The 20,076-nt window shown below is 39.8% G+C and overlaps 1 protein-coding gene across 3 annotated transcripts in view; it reads right to left on the bottom strand.

Annotated features, from left to right (window-relative positions):
* The window catches only part of LOC129771573 (protein strawberry notch), a 31,594-nt gene extending 23,563 nt beyond the window's left edge, over positions 1-8,031 (bottom strand). The window contains exons 1-4 of one of the 3 annotated variants that reach the window (XM_055775338.1): positions 7,760-8,031; positions 6,801-6,906; positions 2,353-2,577; positions 1,929-2,138 (exon numbers count right to left, since the gene is read on the bottom strand). In XM_055775338.1, the coding sequence (XP_055631313.1) occupies positions 1,929-2,138; positions 2,353-2,577; positions 6,801-6,906; positions 7,760-7,771 (553 nt within the window). In that variant the 5' untranslated portion in view covers positions 7,772-8,031. The remainder of the gene's footprint in view (positions 1-1,928; positions 2,139-2,352; positions 2,578-6,800; positions 6,907-7,759) is intronic. The other 2 variants (XM_055775341.1, XM_055775342.1) reach the window with 2 other exon arrangements.
* Positions 8,032-20,076: the final 12,045 nt, after the last annotated feature.

The raw sequence follows: 20,076 nt of genomic DNA, 5'->3' as shown, positions 1-20,076 counted from the left end.
TCAACTTTGCGGTTATATCATAGATATAACCCATCCATTTTTTATTTTACATTTCTTTCTGAATTTTACATCTCTCAAGTGTACGTACTTCTCGATCCGCGAATTTGCTTGAAACTGGAAAGTTCATTCGCTTCTAATGTCTACACGATTTTCCCAGGTTCCTATGTTTAGAAGATCGTGCTAGGACAGACATATTCCAGTCTGCACAAAGGCAAGCAATGACAAAAGTACTCGTTGTTTGCATTTATTTGCAGAGCCGATTTCTCCAGAAACCTTCGTTTTGAAGTCTGTGTTAGGGAAACACATTTCAGTCGGAACAAAATACCCCCGACTTGCATGAATTTTAAATGCCGATTTCCTCCAGGCACCTTGGTTTAGAAATCTCTGTTAGGGAACACATTTCGGTGGGAACAAAAGCTTCCCCTAATTTCATGTGTTTGCAATGCCGATTTCTCCATCGCTGCTTGGTTTTGAAATCTGTGTTAGAGAACATTTTTCGGTGAGAACAAAAGTCCCCCTACTTTCATGTATTTGCAATGCCGATTTCCCCATCGCTGCTTGGTTTTGATGGCTGTGTTAGGGAAACCGTAAATCGGGCCAATCAAAACGAGGCCGTTTAGATAACGCCTAATATTTTACAGTTATTCAATTGTTTATCTAATGAAAAATAACATTTTGCTAGTTGCGATAGATGCATAGAAATATTCCCTATCAATTGATGCAAACATCTTTCCGATCCAGTAAGAAATGTTCGAGTTATAAGCATTCGAAATCTTTCATTTTAGCCTGCATGTTCTGTGTTTAGGTTTTCATTTTACCCTCTATATATTCCGGTTAGACGCGGTCCCACGTCAAAAAAAAGATACAACAGCATTATTATCAACGAAGAAGAAAAAATTATCGTGGAGTGTAAAGTTTCATAAAAATTCTCAGAAAGTAGGATTTCCTCGAAACCCATCATCTCAGTTAAAGACGGATTAATAGCTTTATTAAGAGACACATGCAACTTCTTTTTTTGTTTTTAAGAGGCTTTAAACTTTGCCTCTAACCTGAAACTTTCCAAAAAAGTTACTAATAACATGGTCAAGCTGCGCGTTGTGTACGAAGACGATAGTCGCACATGGTTTCAAGCAGTAGGTGTGTATCTCAACATTTCTGACGTTGTGGACATATTTGATGACCAAACAAGGATTCACAATATGAATGAAAGTGCAACGCGTTCACAAATCGCGAATCACGATCAGTATTGTCAGAGGCCTTTCGAAAGATTGGGGAGCTGGTCGATCAGATTCTGGGTGGATAATCTCGGTTCCACTCAATAAGTTCATTGTTAATGTAATTTACCATTGGTTCCCAATCATATTGTTTGTAGATGGTATTTCACTACAGTTAAGTTTTGTCGACACACTCTACCACTCTACCCACCATTTTTACGCTCCCATGAAAGATGACAGGACAATCTTCAAATTACTTTAGAAGACTCGAACATCAAGGGGAGTAATATTTCGAGCCTATTTTGCTTCAGTTTGTATGATTTCCATTGTCCGTTATTTAGTTACTTACTTTACCTCATTTAATAAGTCTGATAAGATTATTATCGACTATAAATAAGTCGTAAAATAAATTGCATAACTTTTGTTTATTATTGATGATTGATTTTAATATTATAATAGAATAACAATAAAATAATAGGCTTTACAAAAATCAATAACTATCTTTTCTCAAGGAAATGCTGCTGACAAAATGTGTCCGGGATTTCAAACTAAAGCGTCCGGAACTCGAATCATGATTAAAAAAATGTTCAGATTTCGATGCATTACGATATAAAGATTTTGAAATTCATGGGATACATTGAACCAGCAACAACGGCAAATAATATAAAATAATTCACATCCAGCCAAGCATTCCGGATGAAATGTTAGACTTACTTTGCGCCAATAAGGTGACAATGGCTGGTGGATAATAACTACCCAGACCTCCAAGAATGCTGGTCGGCCCAGGCGGCAGCATCCCAATTGATGCTAAAGATCCTGCCAGAGTGTTAGTAGTGGAATCAGACAAATTATTACTGCTACTGCAACTACTTCCAACGTCAGCTGTAGACGAACTCATTCCACTACTACCACCCTTTCCATATACTACATTTACCGAAATTTCATCCATAATTGTACAGAAGCACGATTTTTTCGAATAATTGTGTTTATTATTATAAATGTTCCAGGAGTACGCATGGAAGGGTAATAAAATACAAAACATTTTAAATGTGTGTTGCTTTTTGTCGTCAACGACTAAATTTAGTTCATCTTTAGTCGTATCAATACTAAAATTTTCATGAACGATAACAATACTCACCACTGTTGTTTGAATCAGGCTGTTTCAGAAGGGATGGTTGCCTGATCACCTGATAATGTCCCGCATTGGCAGTCTTTGTGACTAATCCGCTAGGAATCTTACCAGTCGACTTTGATGATACATTTGATGCTGCAGACATTACACCACCGGAAACGGGAGGCACAGAAGCGATATTTTCTTTAAATTTCGTAAGAGTCGCGACTGTAGCTAAATCTCTGCCGCCACCTATAAAAAATGAAATTGAATTATTTAAAAAAACTGCATGATTGTGTTTGTTTACAATATGATTTGTTAGAAACTCAATTTCGATTGTTTTCTCTGTCCCAGCCTTCCTATCAGCTGTCAGTGTCAGTGAATAGATTTGAAGACAATTCCCACATAAATATTGTGGACTTGGAAAAGTGTCTATCGCATAATCGCATAAATCGTAATCCTATGATTTGAAGCAAATTATTTTCGCAACAAAAATCTATAAATATGACATTCTAAATCAATAGGAACGGTGAGAGCAGAACTGTTGTAAGACACCAAAGCGTGATTGCACGCTTCTTGGTAGAAGTAGAAGTGTATACCAAACATAGTTCCGCGAACATATAGTAATCAGCAATGTACAGGAGTTTTCGAGGAGAATTATATTAGAGCGATAACTTGCTGGGGAGGCGAATCATATCGATTAAATTGTACGACATACAATAGCGGCATATTTTAGCCCTATTTACACAGATGCGTATATAAGCGGGGATGGTCTCAGAACGCGATTCCTAGAATAGACAGTAACACTTCTAAATGCCCATCCATTCACTCATCGTCTTATGCTCTGACGAATGGGATGGGTGGAATGTTCAAGTGGGTGGTGAAAAGGGGTTGATTAGATACAGTGTCTCCAGCATGAATTATTATTTTTCGGACGCTTGCGTATTGCCTTTTGATGCTTGATTCCAGGATGCTTCTATTTTGCATAAATTAACATCGATTATATGTGCAATTGTACAGAAATCTGAGAGAATTAATTCATATTTTGCTAGCGTTTGTCAAATGTAATGATGACTTTGATCTTCATGGGACATTCCGCAAAAACAAATCACATCCAATTTTTACAGCAGGGTTGTCAAACCGATAAAGGAAGTTTCACTTTTTTGTTAATTTTTTAGACTTTCAGCCAGCTGAATTGGTTTGTCTCTGTAGAAACGGAAATGATGTAAGATAAAATTTCAGAAAGTTTTTATGAAAATCGAGTGCAATTTAATTTAAAAAAAAACACAGATTTAAAATATTTTGTTTCCTTCGTTTTCAAAATCCAAACTCTTTTTTCATTTGTTGTTTCTCAGGGCGTATTGGACTTTTTTGTTATTGGTTGGATGGCCAGGATGACCATCCTGTTATGACACCAGGTCAGTGGGGAGGAATCGTGAGAATATGCATTATTTTCTTTTATTATAAAGAGGGAGGAATAAGGATCTTCGTGGTTGATCCATTGCTAATTTATCATTTTTTGAAACATAGTTCGGCATCTTTCAAGTAACGAAATAGTGCTCGAACTCTCAACGGATCATCACTCAGATCGTCCCGTACATCTTCGAACTTGGTGATGGAACCTTTTACTTTCCACAGACATTGACTCCTCTCTGCAAGCTACCTTCCGTCCCAAAAGGTACAAAAGGAATTATCCATATGTTTACATCGTCGGGCGGCACTTCCCCGTGTAAGCAATTATCCCGTGTGACTAATTCCAGCAAACCCGTCGGCGTCTTCGTTACCTGCGAAATCCGGTCAGGGTACCGAAATCCACTTTGCTAAACAAAGCCTACAATAGGTACTTCCTGACCGCCGGTACCCATGGATGTCTGAACTAGGCGTTGTCGTTTACACTACAATCTGCCAGCGTTTTCAGCACTAACAAGATCCACGTACGATTATATGCCTCTTTCAGGTCCAGGGCTACCATCTCAACGTGCTGATGGTTTCTGTTGGCTTCAACTATTACCTAATTTGTTTTTCTGTTTCTTCAGAAAAAAACTGTTCTGCTTCTGTTTTTTTATATAGAAAGATGACTAGACGTCTGTTCACTATCCTCTCCAGGATCTTGGATGTACAGAAGTTCACGGAAACTGACCGGTAGTCTTCAACGGTGTTGCTGCTCTGGTCAATCTTGGATATGGATATTACAATACTATGTCTCCAAAACGCAGGGCGCCCGTGCTTTGACCGGAAGTCGTTAAACAGCTGTTTGAGCATCTAGTAGCTTACGCTATCAGGGCTAAGGGACTTTCCTTTGGCGAAATGCAGGGAAACGGAAAGTTCATCGAAGGAGAAATTTAAGTTTTAGGGTTTATCTGGATGACTCAACGGGACCACGAAGCTACCGACAGAACTCTCTGTCGCCGAATAAGATTGAGGACAAACTCGCAGAATATTTTCTGAGCATGTTTGCTGCGTCTGTCGGATCGCTGAGAGTAGTGTAGTCCACTTGTAAAATGGGGTTATGGGGTTTCCTATACCCTTTAATGTGTTAACCCTGTCTGAAAGATCGATAGAGGACTGGTTCTTATTTATGGTGACGGAGCGTTGAGTGCGATGGAGATCGGATAATGATCATTATCGTGTAAATTGTCTGCCTTGTTCCATCTCAGCCTGCCCACCAAATTGAAACTAGCTGCCGAAACATCGATGACTGTATTGCTGGTCCCTCAACAGAAAATGCTCGTGCCGTCGTTAAGGACTGAGAGCTGCAGCACTCCAAGAGATGATATTGCTCCCAACATCTGATGTTTGCATTCATCAGTTGCGGAGGTGAGCGTGGAAGTCCCTCAAAATGATTTTGAGGACCTCCAAGCCTTCGATTGCCTGAAGTAGCTTCGATCGCAGCTCCAAGATCCTGCAGGATCCTGCAAGATCCGGCAGATAGATAAAGACGATAGTCACTGGAATAGGGGCCTCGATTCTAACTAATATTATCGGCTGGTCGGTTGTAATTTATCTCCGCAAACGGGGAATCCTCCCCCCTATACCCAAAGCAACAAAGTGTGTGCCAGCGAATTTAACCTTGTAGAATTTTCTGTACATTCGTTGGTGTTACTCGATTTACTTCTTGGGAGTGTGAAAATCGGCGGACATAGCTTTCGGTCGAAGATCTATTAAATCTCCCAGGTTATACAGGGTGTTCGATAAATTCGAATACACTTGAAAATGTATTAAAAAATGAAAAGGTACTTTCGTATTAGCGTCACCGGAGCCGAAATACAATAGATAGCAATTTTATTGCACACACTGGCACTCAGATATCTTTTGTATTGTTGCTGCCTTGTTGTTTGTAGTATTTTTATCCCTTTTGTTTATTTTAGGCTCATTAGCCCCTTTATATATATATAATCGCTAATCAAGGGGTAATACTCTCGGCGTTGGCTGCGTTCGCTACAGTAGGAATATTGCTGGGAAGACAGATGAGAACGAGCAAGAGATGTGATACAACTTTCTATCAAAGCAGTGGCACACGAGCTTGGCACCGACTTTATCGGGATGGATAGAATGCAACGACGCGTGATCCCGTGGGATCCAACTTTAACGTCATCAACTGCTCACACGAAGGAAGAACTGAATACAGGAGAGAAAAGTACTACGCACAGCTTAAGCAAGCCTACAGAACATGCTCGTGGCGTGATTTCAAACTCGTCATCGGTAACATGAACGCTCAAATTGGAAGTGAAAAAATATATAGACCGGTAATTGATTTCGCAGCCTTTCAGGGACTGACGGCGAGAAGTGACTTCTTTCCCTGCAAAGATATCAGATCACCACAAAAAATAAACACTCGGTAGATATAGTCCCTTTCAAGGTTCTGCCAACTACGCGCTACAATCGCAGACAGCCCTGGCCACTACTGAGGCACAGCATCACTGGACGATTGGAAGGCACAGAATCCGCAACTCTGTGAGCTATTCTGCGGAAGCTGAACACTAGAAAGGACTGGTTCGAGGAAGAATGTTAGTAGTTGGTCAACGATAGAAAGTGAGGATGAGCCAGAGTGCAACAACACCGTACAAGAGCAAACGTGGAACACAAACAAAAATCATTCGAATCGCTAGACCTCGATTTTCTATGCAACAAAGCGCCAGCCAAGGAATAGAGACTGTGACACAATGGAACAGCTGTCCCGCTCGAACGAATCGGGGAATTTCTACGAAAAGATGAATCGCACACGTGAAGGCTTCATACTGCATGCCAATATGTGCATGGATCTGAACATATGAGAAATGCACACATGCTTTGCAATTTTTCAGTGTTGCCAATGGTACCTCAAAATTAACTTCCACTGAACGAGTACTTAAGTACTTGTTCGAGCAAAAAGCACGAAAAGGAGAGTAACAAGGTGTATCTTATAGGTAATATTGTATTAATGTTCTACCTTTCTAGTCTTAATCCTTCCTACAATATAAAATTCTTCCACTTACCTGGAACTTCGATCTCATCTGGATCTTCATCTTCGTCGAAATCGGAACCGGAAGAGTCGTCATTTTCCCTATCGTCTTCGTAGGTATATGCCATCTTTTTGGTAGCCTGTGGGAGCAGATTTGGAGGCATATTTAAAGGTGTATTAGATGACGGAAAAATTTCAACATATAAAGGATAACATAAATGATGGTCATATACCTAAAGGATACAATCCACATCGAAACCAAAGAATGTAATGAAGAGTGGAATGATGTTTATCATTGCGTGTTATGAAGTGGATTATAGTCTGTTTTTGATAGTGATTTATGTTAAATCTATATATCATAGATTCATCATCTGAAGATCTGTTTAGAAAACTAAAACATTTGCATATCTTCAAATGTTACCGACCTGATTCTATTATTTCAATTAATCAGCCAAAAAGGCTGATTTGTTGAGTAAACATCAAACATCTAGATTAGATGATACATTTGAATACTGTTTCCAATACAACATGTGTTTTTGTGATATTCATTCACTTCCTCCGACACCGCGGGATTCTGTTATGTATACATACAACGTGTGTGCGGTGTGGTGGGTGGAAATGGAGCTTTCTGAATACATGTGAGATCGTCTGGCTCAACTAATTCTATTTAGCTGGAGTTATCTGGCAATAGCCATAATCAATACAAGGATACCACACCCTTTAAAATGAACCGACAAATTTGATAGGCAACTGCTCAAATTAAAAATAAGATGACTGTGACTATCAGATGAACAGGTGCTTCTAATTTGACACTTCAAATCCATGTCGCCATATGTGTATGTGTCTGTTTTTTTTGGTTATGTCCAATGTTTTTTTTCTGCACTTTTATTATAAATTAACAAATTACTGCATTCAAAATATTCAATTGACGAATGGTGATAATTAATAATTAAACAAGATCAGAATCGAAAATGACAGAACGCAAGATCTTACCATTCGATTCATCTTTTTCTTCTTTCTTCACGGGTATGTCACTTTCTTGAAACTGGAGTGTCTTTATTTCACTTGAATCCACTTTTGAGCGGAATCTTCATACGGCAAATTATTCAGAAAAACTATATCTGTCAGCAAGAAAAATTCTTTTTCATCAATCCTTGTTCACAAAAAAACTGATTTTTTCATTCTCGCCACTAATGTATTACGCTAACATACGACCATCATGAACTATGTCTTGAATGAAACTGCGACTGTTCCTCGTTTGTTTCTTCTCACGTCTCAGCATTAGTAGCGGAAAATCGATGATAGTGATGTATGTGTATTTTTTTGTTTTGATACCCGTTTGTCAAATGTACCCGCCACTGAAAATTAGTTCCAAAGATTAATTATCGTTGATCGACCATCGAGTCACATTTTTTTTTGTGTTTTGTTCACACCTTTATATTTTGCATCTTACAATTTGCAATCGATGTAAAAAAATATAGATCGATGTTTACAAAAATTTTCAATTTGAGGCGATTAGGGGCTGTCCACATACCACGTGGACAACTTTAGCTCTGAGCGCTTATTGCTCAGTCATTTCATGATGGATTGATGAATTTTTTGCGTCAATCGATTTCGGTACTTCATAGCAATTTTTTATATTGAAGAAAATAATATATGTCATGAGACTAACTATCGAACAATTTAAATTAAGATTTTTCAATTGTTCGATAGTTAGTCGCATGACATATATTATTTTCTTCAATATAAAAAATTGCTATGGAGTACCGAAATCGAATGACGCAAAAATTTCCTAACCCTAATTTCTAATTTCCCCTATCCTAACGGAAATACCCACTTCTGATTGGTCGACATGCGGCGGGTCGCTAACAGAGACATCAAAACCAAGCTGCCTGGGGGAAACCGACATTGCAAATATATTGAAGTCGGGTGCATTTTTATATTGCAAGTAGTAGGGTGAATGATACGACTAGTTCTAGCAAATAAAATTTTAGTTTGGAACTTTAATGTTGGTTGCTTCGTGAAATTTCATATCAGTAACCGATCGTGCATTGTGAAAAATTTAGAACAAGTGTAAGTGTAAAATTGTATATGGTATATGGTAGCAGCAAAAATGATTTGATATATGAAAAACGATTTATTTCAATTTTCATAAATAAAAACCAAGGTGTGTTCCCGCTCGAGAACGGGTCGTTTGGTTTGAGCTGTCTGTTTTGTTATTTGTTGTCATTTTCACCCAAGGAAAGTTTATACGGCGAGTAAAATTGAAAAAATGGAGAAATATTAGAAAAAGTGATTGCTCTACACATAGTATTAGGTGTTGTTAGTCCAATTACAATTCGCATTGGGTAGAATAAACACTCAGAAAGTAAAAATTAGAAAAGAAAATTACCTTTTCCATTTTAAATATGTTTTCTTTATATTAAAATAATACTGATGAGAAAAATTGATAATTGTGTTCGGTATTGGTAATTATCTTATATAACATTGCTAAGTTTACAACATTTTTTACAATTCGAACAGTACGATTAAATCATCATGGTTTTTTTTAAACCACTTCTGTATTGTTTCGACGAATTTCTTTGATATATGCCAATAACTATTCTCAAACAAAGCGCTTGATTTCATTGTTTGATTTTTGGTACTCAAATAACCAACCAGCTGTAATGAAAATATTCGAGAGTAGATTCACAAGTGATATTTTTATATCAATATGGTGATAATGTAAATGGAATTTGGAAGACAATAATGAGCTTCCCAGATAATCTTGAAAATAATCAAAGAATTTGAAACAAATCGTTACTATTAATAAGACTATCATTTTTATCAATAAAAACATGAATAGGAAATAGAAACAAACTTGAAATGACATTTAAGCGGAAAATATAGAATTTTCTTCATTTTTTTTTTCCAAAAACTGTGGGAATGTCCACGTGGACAATAGGGAGAGGGGTATAAGGAATGTCCACGCCTGTCCACGGTGGGGGAGGGGGGTGTCGAAAATCATGCTCTTTCTGTCCACGTGGTATGTGGACAGCCCCTTATTCGTGTGACATTACAAGTCTGTCTAATTAGCTAGATGCAACGAATTAAGTGTAACTTACTGTATTTGACATTTCTTGACAAGTAAAATTTGGTTTGAATCTGATAAAAAACCAGGTGTATGACACGATTATCGCTATCTCACTATCCCTCTGCTGTAAAAGTTCATCATCGACATCACGATATGTCAGATGGTGGTAAATTGGTAATTCGCGATAACGTCGACGTCTGGTGGCGACTTTGAGTCATAATTTGGGTCCCAAAATCGTTAGTGTAATCTCTACCAGATTACAAGACACGAAGCCGGTTTTCAAATTTTAAAATTTGAATGAAAATTTTCACATTATGTTATTCAATTATTAGAAACACTTATTTCTGACTTTCATTCAACCATATGGTCATACAATTCCAACATTGTTGCTGATTTTTTTCTTCATAATATAAAGTTGTCTCCATAAACAATTTTCGTATGAGACTTTTTCCCCATCTGCAAACAAAAATGTTTTCAATTTAAACAGAATACTAATTTGATATGGGAAAGCTAATTTTCATTCATAATTTTAATTTTGAAAACGTTCACTCCGACTGAAAATCAGCTGTTCTTTGACGCTCCCCTAAACTAGTAAACGAAGCTCACTGCCGTCAACGCGGATCGCTGTTTTGAAGAAAACAAATACTTCTGACGTGTGAGATGTTGGCATCAAAACATGGCGGGTGCCATACGGCTGTAAAAAACACTATTTTGTAACTCTTCAATTATCAACAGTGATAAACAATGTCAGCAATGTCGAAAAAAATTTAACATTCAATAACTGAATTTTTGTCGTGTTTTGTGTCGAATATATTAAATTAGTACAAGTTGTTTAAGTTTTATCTGTCAAAAAGTGTCAAATATTCGGCTTCGGCCAAACAGTGTATGGACACCCTTCGTTGAGATGACGAAGTTCCTCGAAAAACGTTAGCGCCATTTAATACTTGAGCGAAAAATCGTTACTCGTATACTCACAGACTGTGCGTGTCTCTGTAATATATATTGCTATTGTGTATTTTTGGGCGTTAATTTTCATTTTTTTATATTCAGTTCCTTCCGAATTCCTGTTATCGTTATTTTTTTTGTTATCGTGACTTTAATCACGCTAAAATTCCTATCAAAACTTTTTTATGCGGTTTGCACTTTTCGCCATACAACAATTGCACATCAATTCACCTTCCACTGTCCCGACCTTCTTCATTATTTTAAAATTTTCTTCATGAGCACCAAATTCGCAATTGTCACTATAATATAATCAATTTTAATTCCAAGCTTTTAGATTTTAGAATGATGTGTTTGTTATTTCATAAACACTTAACATAAATACGTAAAACATTATTAGTAAGGTTTCGAAATTGTGTAAGCGATCGGCTGATTCGAGTACACGTGTCAGAGAAGAAAATATGAGAAAAAATGGATCCGCAGTCTCTGATAGCTCAATTATTTGATTGCATGTTGTGTTACCTCGTACAAAGGAAAACAATTTATCGATTTTTTCTCGTACCTTTTCGTAAAACGATTCGTTCTGATCCTGATTGTCTTCCGCCGTATCCATTATTTCTTCTACCGACTTCTAATTTCCTTTCGATGGCATTCAGATTTTATCAGTTTTATCTCGAGATTCATTTGGCGAAGTCATTTCCAGTACTCCTCTTACTTCATAACTATGGTTCTGAGTAACTTTCATAGTATCCCACAGTACAAGGAATTTTGCATTCCTGCTAATCGTGTTGTTGCAGTTTCAACTCATATACAGTAAATCGCAGAATCAAATATACACCCCGTGTTGGTTCGCTATTTTTGAGTTTTTCGGGGTTAAAAAATAAATAATTAAAAGCGACTCATATTCATCGTAAAATTGATCCTTTTCACTCTCATGCAGAGATAAGAAAAAAATGAATTTGTCACATTTCTACTCCATGTTTAAAAACCAAACAAAAAATCTTCAATTCAGACGTTGCAAAATTGAGTGTACAGTTCTAGTTTTTTTTAAAAAGAAAATTGAAATCAGTTCACAAATGTAAACAGATAACAAAAATCAATTCCCTAGTATTTGGTATGCCCCCCATTTGGCGTCCAGCACTTCCTGCAAGCGACGAGGCGAGATTTCTGGTCACTGCTTACGAAAGTGCCTCCCATATCTCCGTAATCGTCTTTTCGAGTTCCGCTTTGTTCCCTGGATTTTTATTCTTCAGATGGTTCTTGATTTCCCACCAAAGAAACTCAATAGTGTTGAAGTCCTGTATTTTCGGAGGTGTTTTGAGTTGATTGGGACATTATAAAGCAGGTAGTCCCGCATGATGTGTGTCGTATCCGTCCATTTCTTCTCTGAGCATGCACGTCAATCCGCCTTGAAAGTAGCCAAGAGAATCCCGAACCTCTCGTTCGGACTTGTGCTGCTCACCGACATTCGTTTTCATCCGAATGCGAACGAGGGGCTCTGAAATGTTAGAATTACATAAATTTGCATTACATTTATGTAATTACAATTTACATCGTTTATAGACGTGTATTTGAAACTCGTATATTAAAACATCCCGTTCACCCAATATTTATTTTCTCTTTATTTAAATCTTTTTTTTATACATCCAATTCCCATCCTCTACATTTCCCTTCTCCTCTACACTAATTTAATACATTATACACAAATTTATCGTCGAACCTATCTGGTTTTCTGATATGATCCCTTTGACGTAGCGTTCTTCTAAGTAATGGTGGCTCATCTGTGCAGGATTGTGTTTCACCATCCAAAGTCATTTAATTTTCTTTATGATTACCGACAGAATTTTCTCTTATTTCAAACGTTTTTTTTTGACATCGTGAACATTACGAGTGTATTGAGAGCCGTTTCCGTTGATAACAACAATTTTTGCGCCATCTCGAGCGATTACCTTAAAGCGCTCTCTGGAAAATGTCGGATCTGTTTTACATTTTCTGTGTTGTGTAATCCGTACGATATCACCCATTCTGATATCTGATTCCTTTGCTCCACGAGCTGAGTCGGCGTATTCTTTGCTATCTAATTTTGTTTTTGCATCCTTCTCACGAATATCAATACGATCAAGTTCTTCTCTTTGAAACCTGTTCCACAAGCTGGGAAAGGTGCCCCGATATTTCCATCCAACCATTAATTCAAAAGGTGTTACACCTCATCGCGAATGAGCAATTATTGTGTTGTAATTGTGTACGTATTGACGCAACGCCGATCTCCAGCTACGTCCATCTAATTTGGAAGCCGATACTGCTTTAATAACTCCCTGGTTTTGTCTTTCTATTGAACCATTAGATTGTGGGCTCAGAGGAATTGCCTTGCGCACTTTGACACCCTTTTCTTCTCTGAGCCAAGGCGCCTAGAAGTATATCCTAAGGTGGGCCAACTTGCTAAAACAACTCTTCAGCCATCTTGGAAGTCTACTGTGTTTTGTTTGTAAACAAAACACAATACGCTAGTGCCGAAGCTCACTCGTGATCAGTCTGTCTCTTTCACGCTACAAGCAAATAATTCCCCTTCTGCTTTCTTCCGTACTGTTTTCATATACCGCTCCCCTAACCAACTTAGTGACGAAACGGCCTCACCTTAGGATATACTTCTAGTCGCCTTGCTCTGAGCATCACCTCGATGCACGTCAATCCGCCTAGTGATCCCCGATAATCGTTCGATTAATCGATTAATCGAATACTTCCTACAGAAATCGATTATTAATCGAACGAATACTGCACAATCAATAATCGAAGCGAACGAATAATTTACGTCGATTAATCGATCCAAACTCAGAGAGAAAAAAACGTACGGCCGATGCAGTTTTATCCTGAAAACAAATCATTATCTTTGACGCTCCCCTAAGTTCGTAAACGAAGCTCAATGCCATCAACGTGAATTGAGCTTCGTTTACTGTTAGGAATGAGTAAAAGATAATAATTGATTTTCAGGCGGAATGAACACTTTTTTGATTCCATATGGCTTTCTAGCAAATGAGAAATATTAATCTAACTAATTATTTCTCTCAGTGTGACGATTAATCGATTAATCGATTATTTGGGCCGATTAATCCCCACATTCCGTTTTGCCTGCCAAGATCGGGTCGATGAAATGTCAACAATCGACCTCAAATGCTGCCACCTTGCAATCGAGTTATCGACCTTTCATATGCATTCATCGAACAACAAAGCAGCTCTGCAAGCAGGTCGACGCCTTGCACATGTTGGCGAAAAAGTGGCGTCAAGTTGTTCGATGAATGCATATGAAAGGTCGATAACTCGATTGCAAGGTGGCAGCATTTGAGGTCGATTGTTGACATTTCATCGACCCGATCTTGGCAGGCAAAATGGAATGTGGGAGGACGATAATTTGTTCGTCGACTGGATTGTGGGTCGTATCGAATAACAAACTGCTGAAAACTATTCGATTAGCTGATTTTTTTTTTTTTTTTTTTGATAGTCATAGTTATGTTTATTTCATGTTTTTTTTCATACAATAATTATTTCAGCTTTTTAAAAATAAAAGCTTATTCATTTATGATTAAATAGAAGTTTAACGCATTCACATCAACGTTATTGTCAGCCTTATTCACGAAATTAACATAATTTATTGTTGTTTTTAGGAACATTTTCCGTCTATTGTGTTCAATATTTTTTAGTGTTGGACGCATCACTTCATCGAATGATGGTCTCTGCCAACCACCAAGTGCGGTAGATAACTTTCGTTGAATGAAGGTCCACGCTGCTGCCACACGCGGGCACTCACTATACTTGTGTGCAATAGTCTCCACTGCCGCATTACAGTGAAGGCAGTTAGATCCATCTGCACGCTGCATGATGTTCAACAGTCTTCGGTGTTCCACTTTTTCATTCACGAAAAGGTACATTGAGCTTCTTTGGCTCGAGGATAGTCCTGTCGACGATATATTTCTCCACACTTGACGCCAATTCGTTGCTGGGTAATTTATTTCCACTCTTGGAAGTTCTGTTTTCTCAATAAAGAAACGGTGGATCAGCTCACTGGATGGGTTTTGTTGGAGTGAAAGTGGAAGGAGGGGTACTTGTTTCACTATTTCTCTTAGACAAGGCATATTTGCTATCTGAGGATTTGATCGAGTTCGGATGAAATTATAAAATGGCATCGAGTCGACCTCTTGAAGATGTCGGTTGATGAGCAGCGCTTTGCATTTAAACGCTGGTATCTGCAAGCTCAATCCACCGTTTTCTTTACTACGCGCTAGTTGCTGCATCGGGACACGTGCTGGTAGACTTCTCCACAGGAATGACCCCATAGCAGACGTGATTTTTGCTATGTGGACATTATTCGGTCCAATGTTTGATGCTAGATACCACATTCTCGATGACACAAACGTATTTAGCAGAGTCACTTTTTGTGTAAGTGTGAGAGCCCGAAGCGAGTGCAGCCAGATATTTTGCGTTATACGCGCAGCCACCGCATCCCAATTCAGTTTAATCATTGCTCGTATTGAATTTGTAAACATTATCCCCAGAATTTTTATCACCATTCCTGTCTGAAGCCACGGCACAACCAACCGATTTTCGTCGATCATTCCCACATCAATCGCAGTCGTTTTGTGTCTATTCAGTTTCGCACCTGCAACCGATTCGAACCGGCTGAACAACTCATTCATGCGTTCGATTTTATCTGTAGATGTCGCAATTACGCTGATGTCATCTGCGTAAGCAACACATAAATCGCCGTCACAGATTCGCTTTAGTCGTGTGAGTAACGGATGGAGATAGAGTACAAAAAGTATCATTGACATCGGATCTCCTTGCCTCACCGATCTTTCGATGGGAAATTCTTATGAGAGGTGTCCGTTTATTAACAAGCGTGACGTGGCACGCTCGGAAATACGTTGCATAAGGTTGACGAAGCTCTGGTTTACTCCAAGAGCTAGCATCGTACGGTGTAGGAAACGATGTGAGACCCGATCGAACGCGTGGTCTAAATCATAGGAGATTAACTTCCCTCCACTTTTTCTCGCAGTGAGTTCGGCTATCCGGTCTTTTATTGACAGCGTGGCTTCGAATATCGAGCGGCCAGGGTTGCAGCTCTTCTGCGCTTCGCACGGTAAACGATGATTTCCAAGCACGTGTTCTAGTCGTGTTTTCATTATTCGACCGAGGATTTTAAAATCCACATTTAACAGTGTTATCGGTCGGTACGCTTTTGCAGTATCCTCTCCGCTCCGTTTTTTTACGAGTACGATGGTTCCACTTACGAACTCTACGGGCAGATCGGTAGTCATAGCTTCGTTGAGCACTAGATTTAGCTCTCTATGTATCACACCAAAAGCTCTCTGATACAGTTCTTTCGGTAAACCATCTGCACCGGGCGATTTCTTTGCTGCCGAAGTTTTTATCGCATGGAGTATCTCGGCGGTGGTTATGTCTGCCATCAACGCCGTGTTTGCTTCGTCATTTTCAGGAATCGCTCTGTCACATTCGAACCTATCGCCCCCTTCTTCTCTTCTTTCTGTTGCTGTGTAGAGTCCTCTAATGTATGCTAACATGTGACTCTCGATTTGTTCAGCGCTTTGCAATGAATCGCCTCTCTCGTTTTTCAATTTAGTGATGGTTGTTTTTTTTCGTCTTCGTTCTCCCAGCTGGTATGTGGAGATGCTTTCGCCAGCTACCATAGTGTCGTTGATTCTCATGAAGCTTTTTGAGAATTCACGCTGCAGCGTCAGCATTTGAGCTTTTATATGATTTATCGTGTTTATCATGGCGGGATTTCGAAAATATTCGTCATATGCGAGACGCAGCTGCACGTATAATCGTTGATGTTTTGTCTGAAATTCGTTGTAGACTTCTCGGGACTTCCAACGAAAGAACGCTTTGATTTTTGGCTTCGCGCAAGCTAGCCACCATGTTATCCAGCTGGGAAAGTTTCTTCTTTGCCGAGTCCAGAACTGCCACCGAATCTGAAGCTCGTTGATGTTCTCATTTGAAAGAAGATGAGGGCGGAGGCACCAAAAACCCCGGCCATGTGCATTGCCGAGTTCGGGGAGGCAAATTCGCGCTGTAAGAGCTTTGTGATCTGTGAAAGAGCATACATGAGTGGCGGCGCTCCTCAGTTGCTCACAGAGTCCATTACTGACGTACATGCGATCGAGCCTGGATATCGCATTATGGGTAATATACGTGGGCGCAGGGGTTGTGGGATAGAGCCTAACCCAGATATCGTGCAGCTGTAGTTGCCGCACCGTCGCTTGTAGAGTGGGACTCGTGTTTAAGTGTGTGGCGTCGTTTGGTTGGAGTACGCAATTGAAATCTCCGGCGAGAATCACGTGCTCGGTGTTGTGTCGGAGATAGTATGCGATCGTACCGTTGAAGAAACGCTCTCTCTCAGCCCGCATGGCTGTTCCCGATGGTGCGTATATATTGCAAAGTGTCGTGTTTTGCACTCTCAGTGCGATGAGGCGTCCATCCAGGCTCTTTTCGACATGCGAAAATTGGATGTGTTCTTTTACAGCTATTGCTGTCCCCCTTCTGGCGTGGTCCACATTACACACAATTTTATATCCTGAGAGAGTTAGGTGCTCGTTCTCCACCTCTTGAAGAAAGACGATGTCAAGTTCCATCGTGCGAACAAAAGTTCGGAGAGCGTCAAGTTTGGTCTGATTTGTTATCGTGTTTATATTAAGCGTCGCGATGTTATAGCTGACGAAACGACTCATTTTTGTGTCGGTTCACCCCGCTCGTCGTCGCTCTCTTCTCGCCGTTTCTTACCCGGCGGTCGTGTTCGAAGTGTTCGATTACTGGCTGAGGTGGATAACGAATCAGTTTCGTGGCCATCGGATTTGCCACTAGCAGTTTTGCGTACTACTCCGCCACTAGCAGGGGGTCTTTGAACCTGTATAACGTTCAGTGACCCACAATCCGATGGCTGAGTCGCACTTAGTAATGCGGGAAAAGCGGATATATTTGCGGTGAAGCTGGCGCTTCGGCTGGTACTTGAAGTCGACGAAGTATCTGTTTCGTTACCGTCGTGTTTCTCGTTGTTAGATTTTTGAAATAATGCGCTGCTAGTATGGGGTCGTTGAGTTTGTGCCTCGTTCCATGACCCACTTTCCGAACGCTGAATTCTGCTAGGTGAGGCGTGTCGTGCCGATTGGTCTGATTCCACATCTACGGAGCTCGAAGGGGGTTTCAGTAGCTGTTGTTTTTGTCTCGGTGGTGGCATCGAGTTTGCAGACTCTGACAGTCTTTGGTTTAGTGTCGGCAACTTTGATTTTTTTGTTGCTCGCGTTGCTGGGGCAGGCTGTTTCGCAGCATCAGCATAAGATTTCTGCACTTGCAGCTTTTTGTTCTGGGCGCACGTAACTCCATTATGTATGAAGTCGCGACAGTGACGGCAGGTTTGTTGTTGTCCGAAGTACGACAGGAGAGTGCGCTCGCCATCTATCGTTACCCACGACTCAATGTTCCGCTTCACTACCATCTTCGCAACACGGATACCAGTGGCTATGCCCGGGAAGTATAAATCAGAGCCGCATATTTGCTCTTGTACGGATATGACCTCCCCGAAGTTGCTCAGGAATTCAGCAATTTTTTGGATGGTGACTCTCTCGGACAGATCGAATATTTTTACCTCGACTGCTCCATCCTCCATCGTAATGCGTAGACGGTACTTCTTCCCATCTGTATTTACTTCGTGTTTGTTATCGTTTTCATCGCAAATTTTCTTCGCTAGCTCTGGACTGACGACCTTTACGAATGCGCATCCTTGTGTTCTACTGCACTGTATACGTGTGACTTCTCCTTGCTTCAACCCGAGTACTGTACCACAGAATTCGTGAATTCTTGGATAGTCTGGTTTCTTTGGTAGGTTCGCATATTCAATGCGAAACGTGTTCTCGCGGCGGTTCATCACAGAGTCGCCTCACGCGATGACACACAACGGCTCGCCGTTGCAATGTGAGAAAAACTTGTATTTACTTCGAATATAGTTTTAGATCGACCTTCGTGTAAGCGATATCAAAGCGCGTCTGCTCAGCACGAAAGTTGAGCGCTAACTGCGGAGAAATTCAAGGTGTATACTCAATTTTGCGATGCCTAGAATAGAGATTGTTTTCAATATTCAGGAATAAACAATTAGCAGAAATCTTTTCGTGGAATTGTATTGCACGTAAAGCTAGTTAAATGTGTGAGTAATTAATATGCATCAAAAGAATCAATGTATTCACAATTTTGAATACTGAATAAATAAAAAGTATCGTCAAGTAGCATTTGTACACTAAATTTTGCGATAGACTGTAATCTTCATGATGAAACAGATTAAAACGTTTCGGACCTGACAGAAACGCCTTCTGTTCGCTTATTTACGCTGACCAATTGACGTATGCATTAAAAAATGAACTAAATTTGGCGAACTGCAAACAGAGGATTCACTCCGGAGGCGACGCGTGACCAAGTGTTCAGGACGGTTTCGTTCAGCAGAAAATTTGACCTCAAATGTCAAATGACTTAAATGTTCTTTTTAAGAAAGACGACGCATTAGTAGTAGTGATCGCTTCATACCGCTCGTGGATAGTCGGGGTTCCACTATATTAACTTTTGTTCCCAGATGGAAGACGACTCTTCTTCTCGCTCTGAGCTTGATTTTTCTCGCTGTGGCTGTCATATTGTAAAAGATAGAATTGCTTCTCTGGATTGGGACCACATATTTGACCATACATCAGTTGACAAGCCCGTATCTATATTCTATCGAAATTTGGATGATATTATTAGAGAAACAGTTCCGTTGAGGTTGAGCTTGAACTTGGGTAGACGGTACACTTCGTAGTTGTTCTCTGTGATTGACATGAACCAGCGAAATTGCACAAAGAACACACCGAATGACGCTTGGGAGTAGCAAACCATTCTCATTGTACATGTTTCGGTGATTCGAACTTTAAATAGTCAATAACGACGCCGGCCACGTCCTTACAGTATCCAGGGGGAAGGGAAGGAATGTTAGTATGATATTAAGCCATCCGAAGGCCAAAATGGTCGCCTCTATAGCGTGGTTCCCTAGCGTTTATCAAGGAAGGGATAGTTGTTAGTGGGGGAGGGTAAAATCAGGATTCACTATGGTGAGTGATGTGATTAGGAGTTTTCCATTTCTTTCTTTCCATAATAACCATGGACAACAGCTATTACAATCGTCCTCCTTAGGAGCTTTGGACCCTCTGCTCTGGTTCTCAATAGTTTCATGTGCTTTTTCGGGCATGCTACTAACGACTAATTTCAA

The sequence above is a fragment of the Toxorhynchites rutilus genome, chromosome 2 (assembly GCF_029784135.1).
Source record: "Toxorhynchites rutilus septentrionalis strain SRP chromosome 2, ASM2978413v1, whole genome shotgun sequence".
Classification (NCBI taxonomy): Eukaryota; Metazoa; Arthropoda; class Insecta; order Diptera; family Culicidae; genus Toxorhynchites; species Toxorhynchites rutilus.
This window is presented reverse-complemented; position numbering and strand designations above follow the sequence as displayed.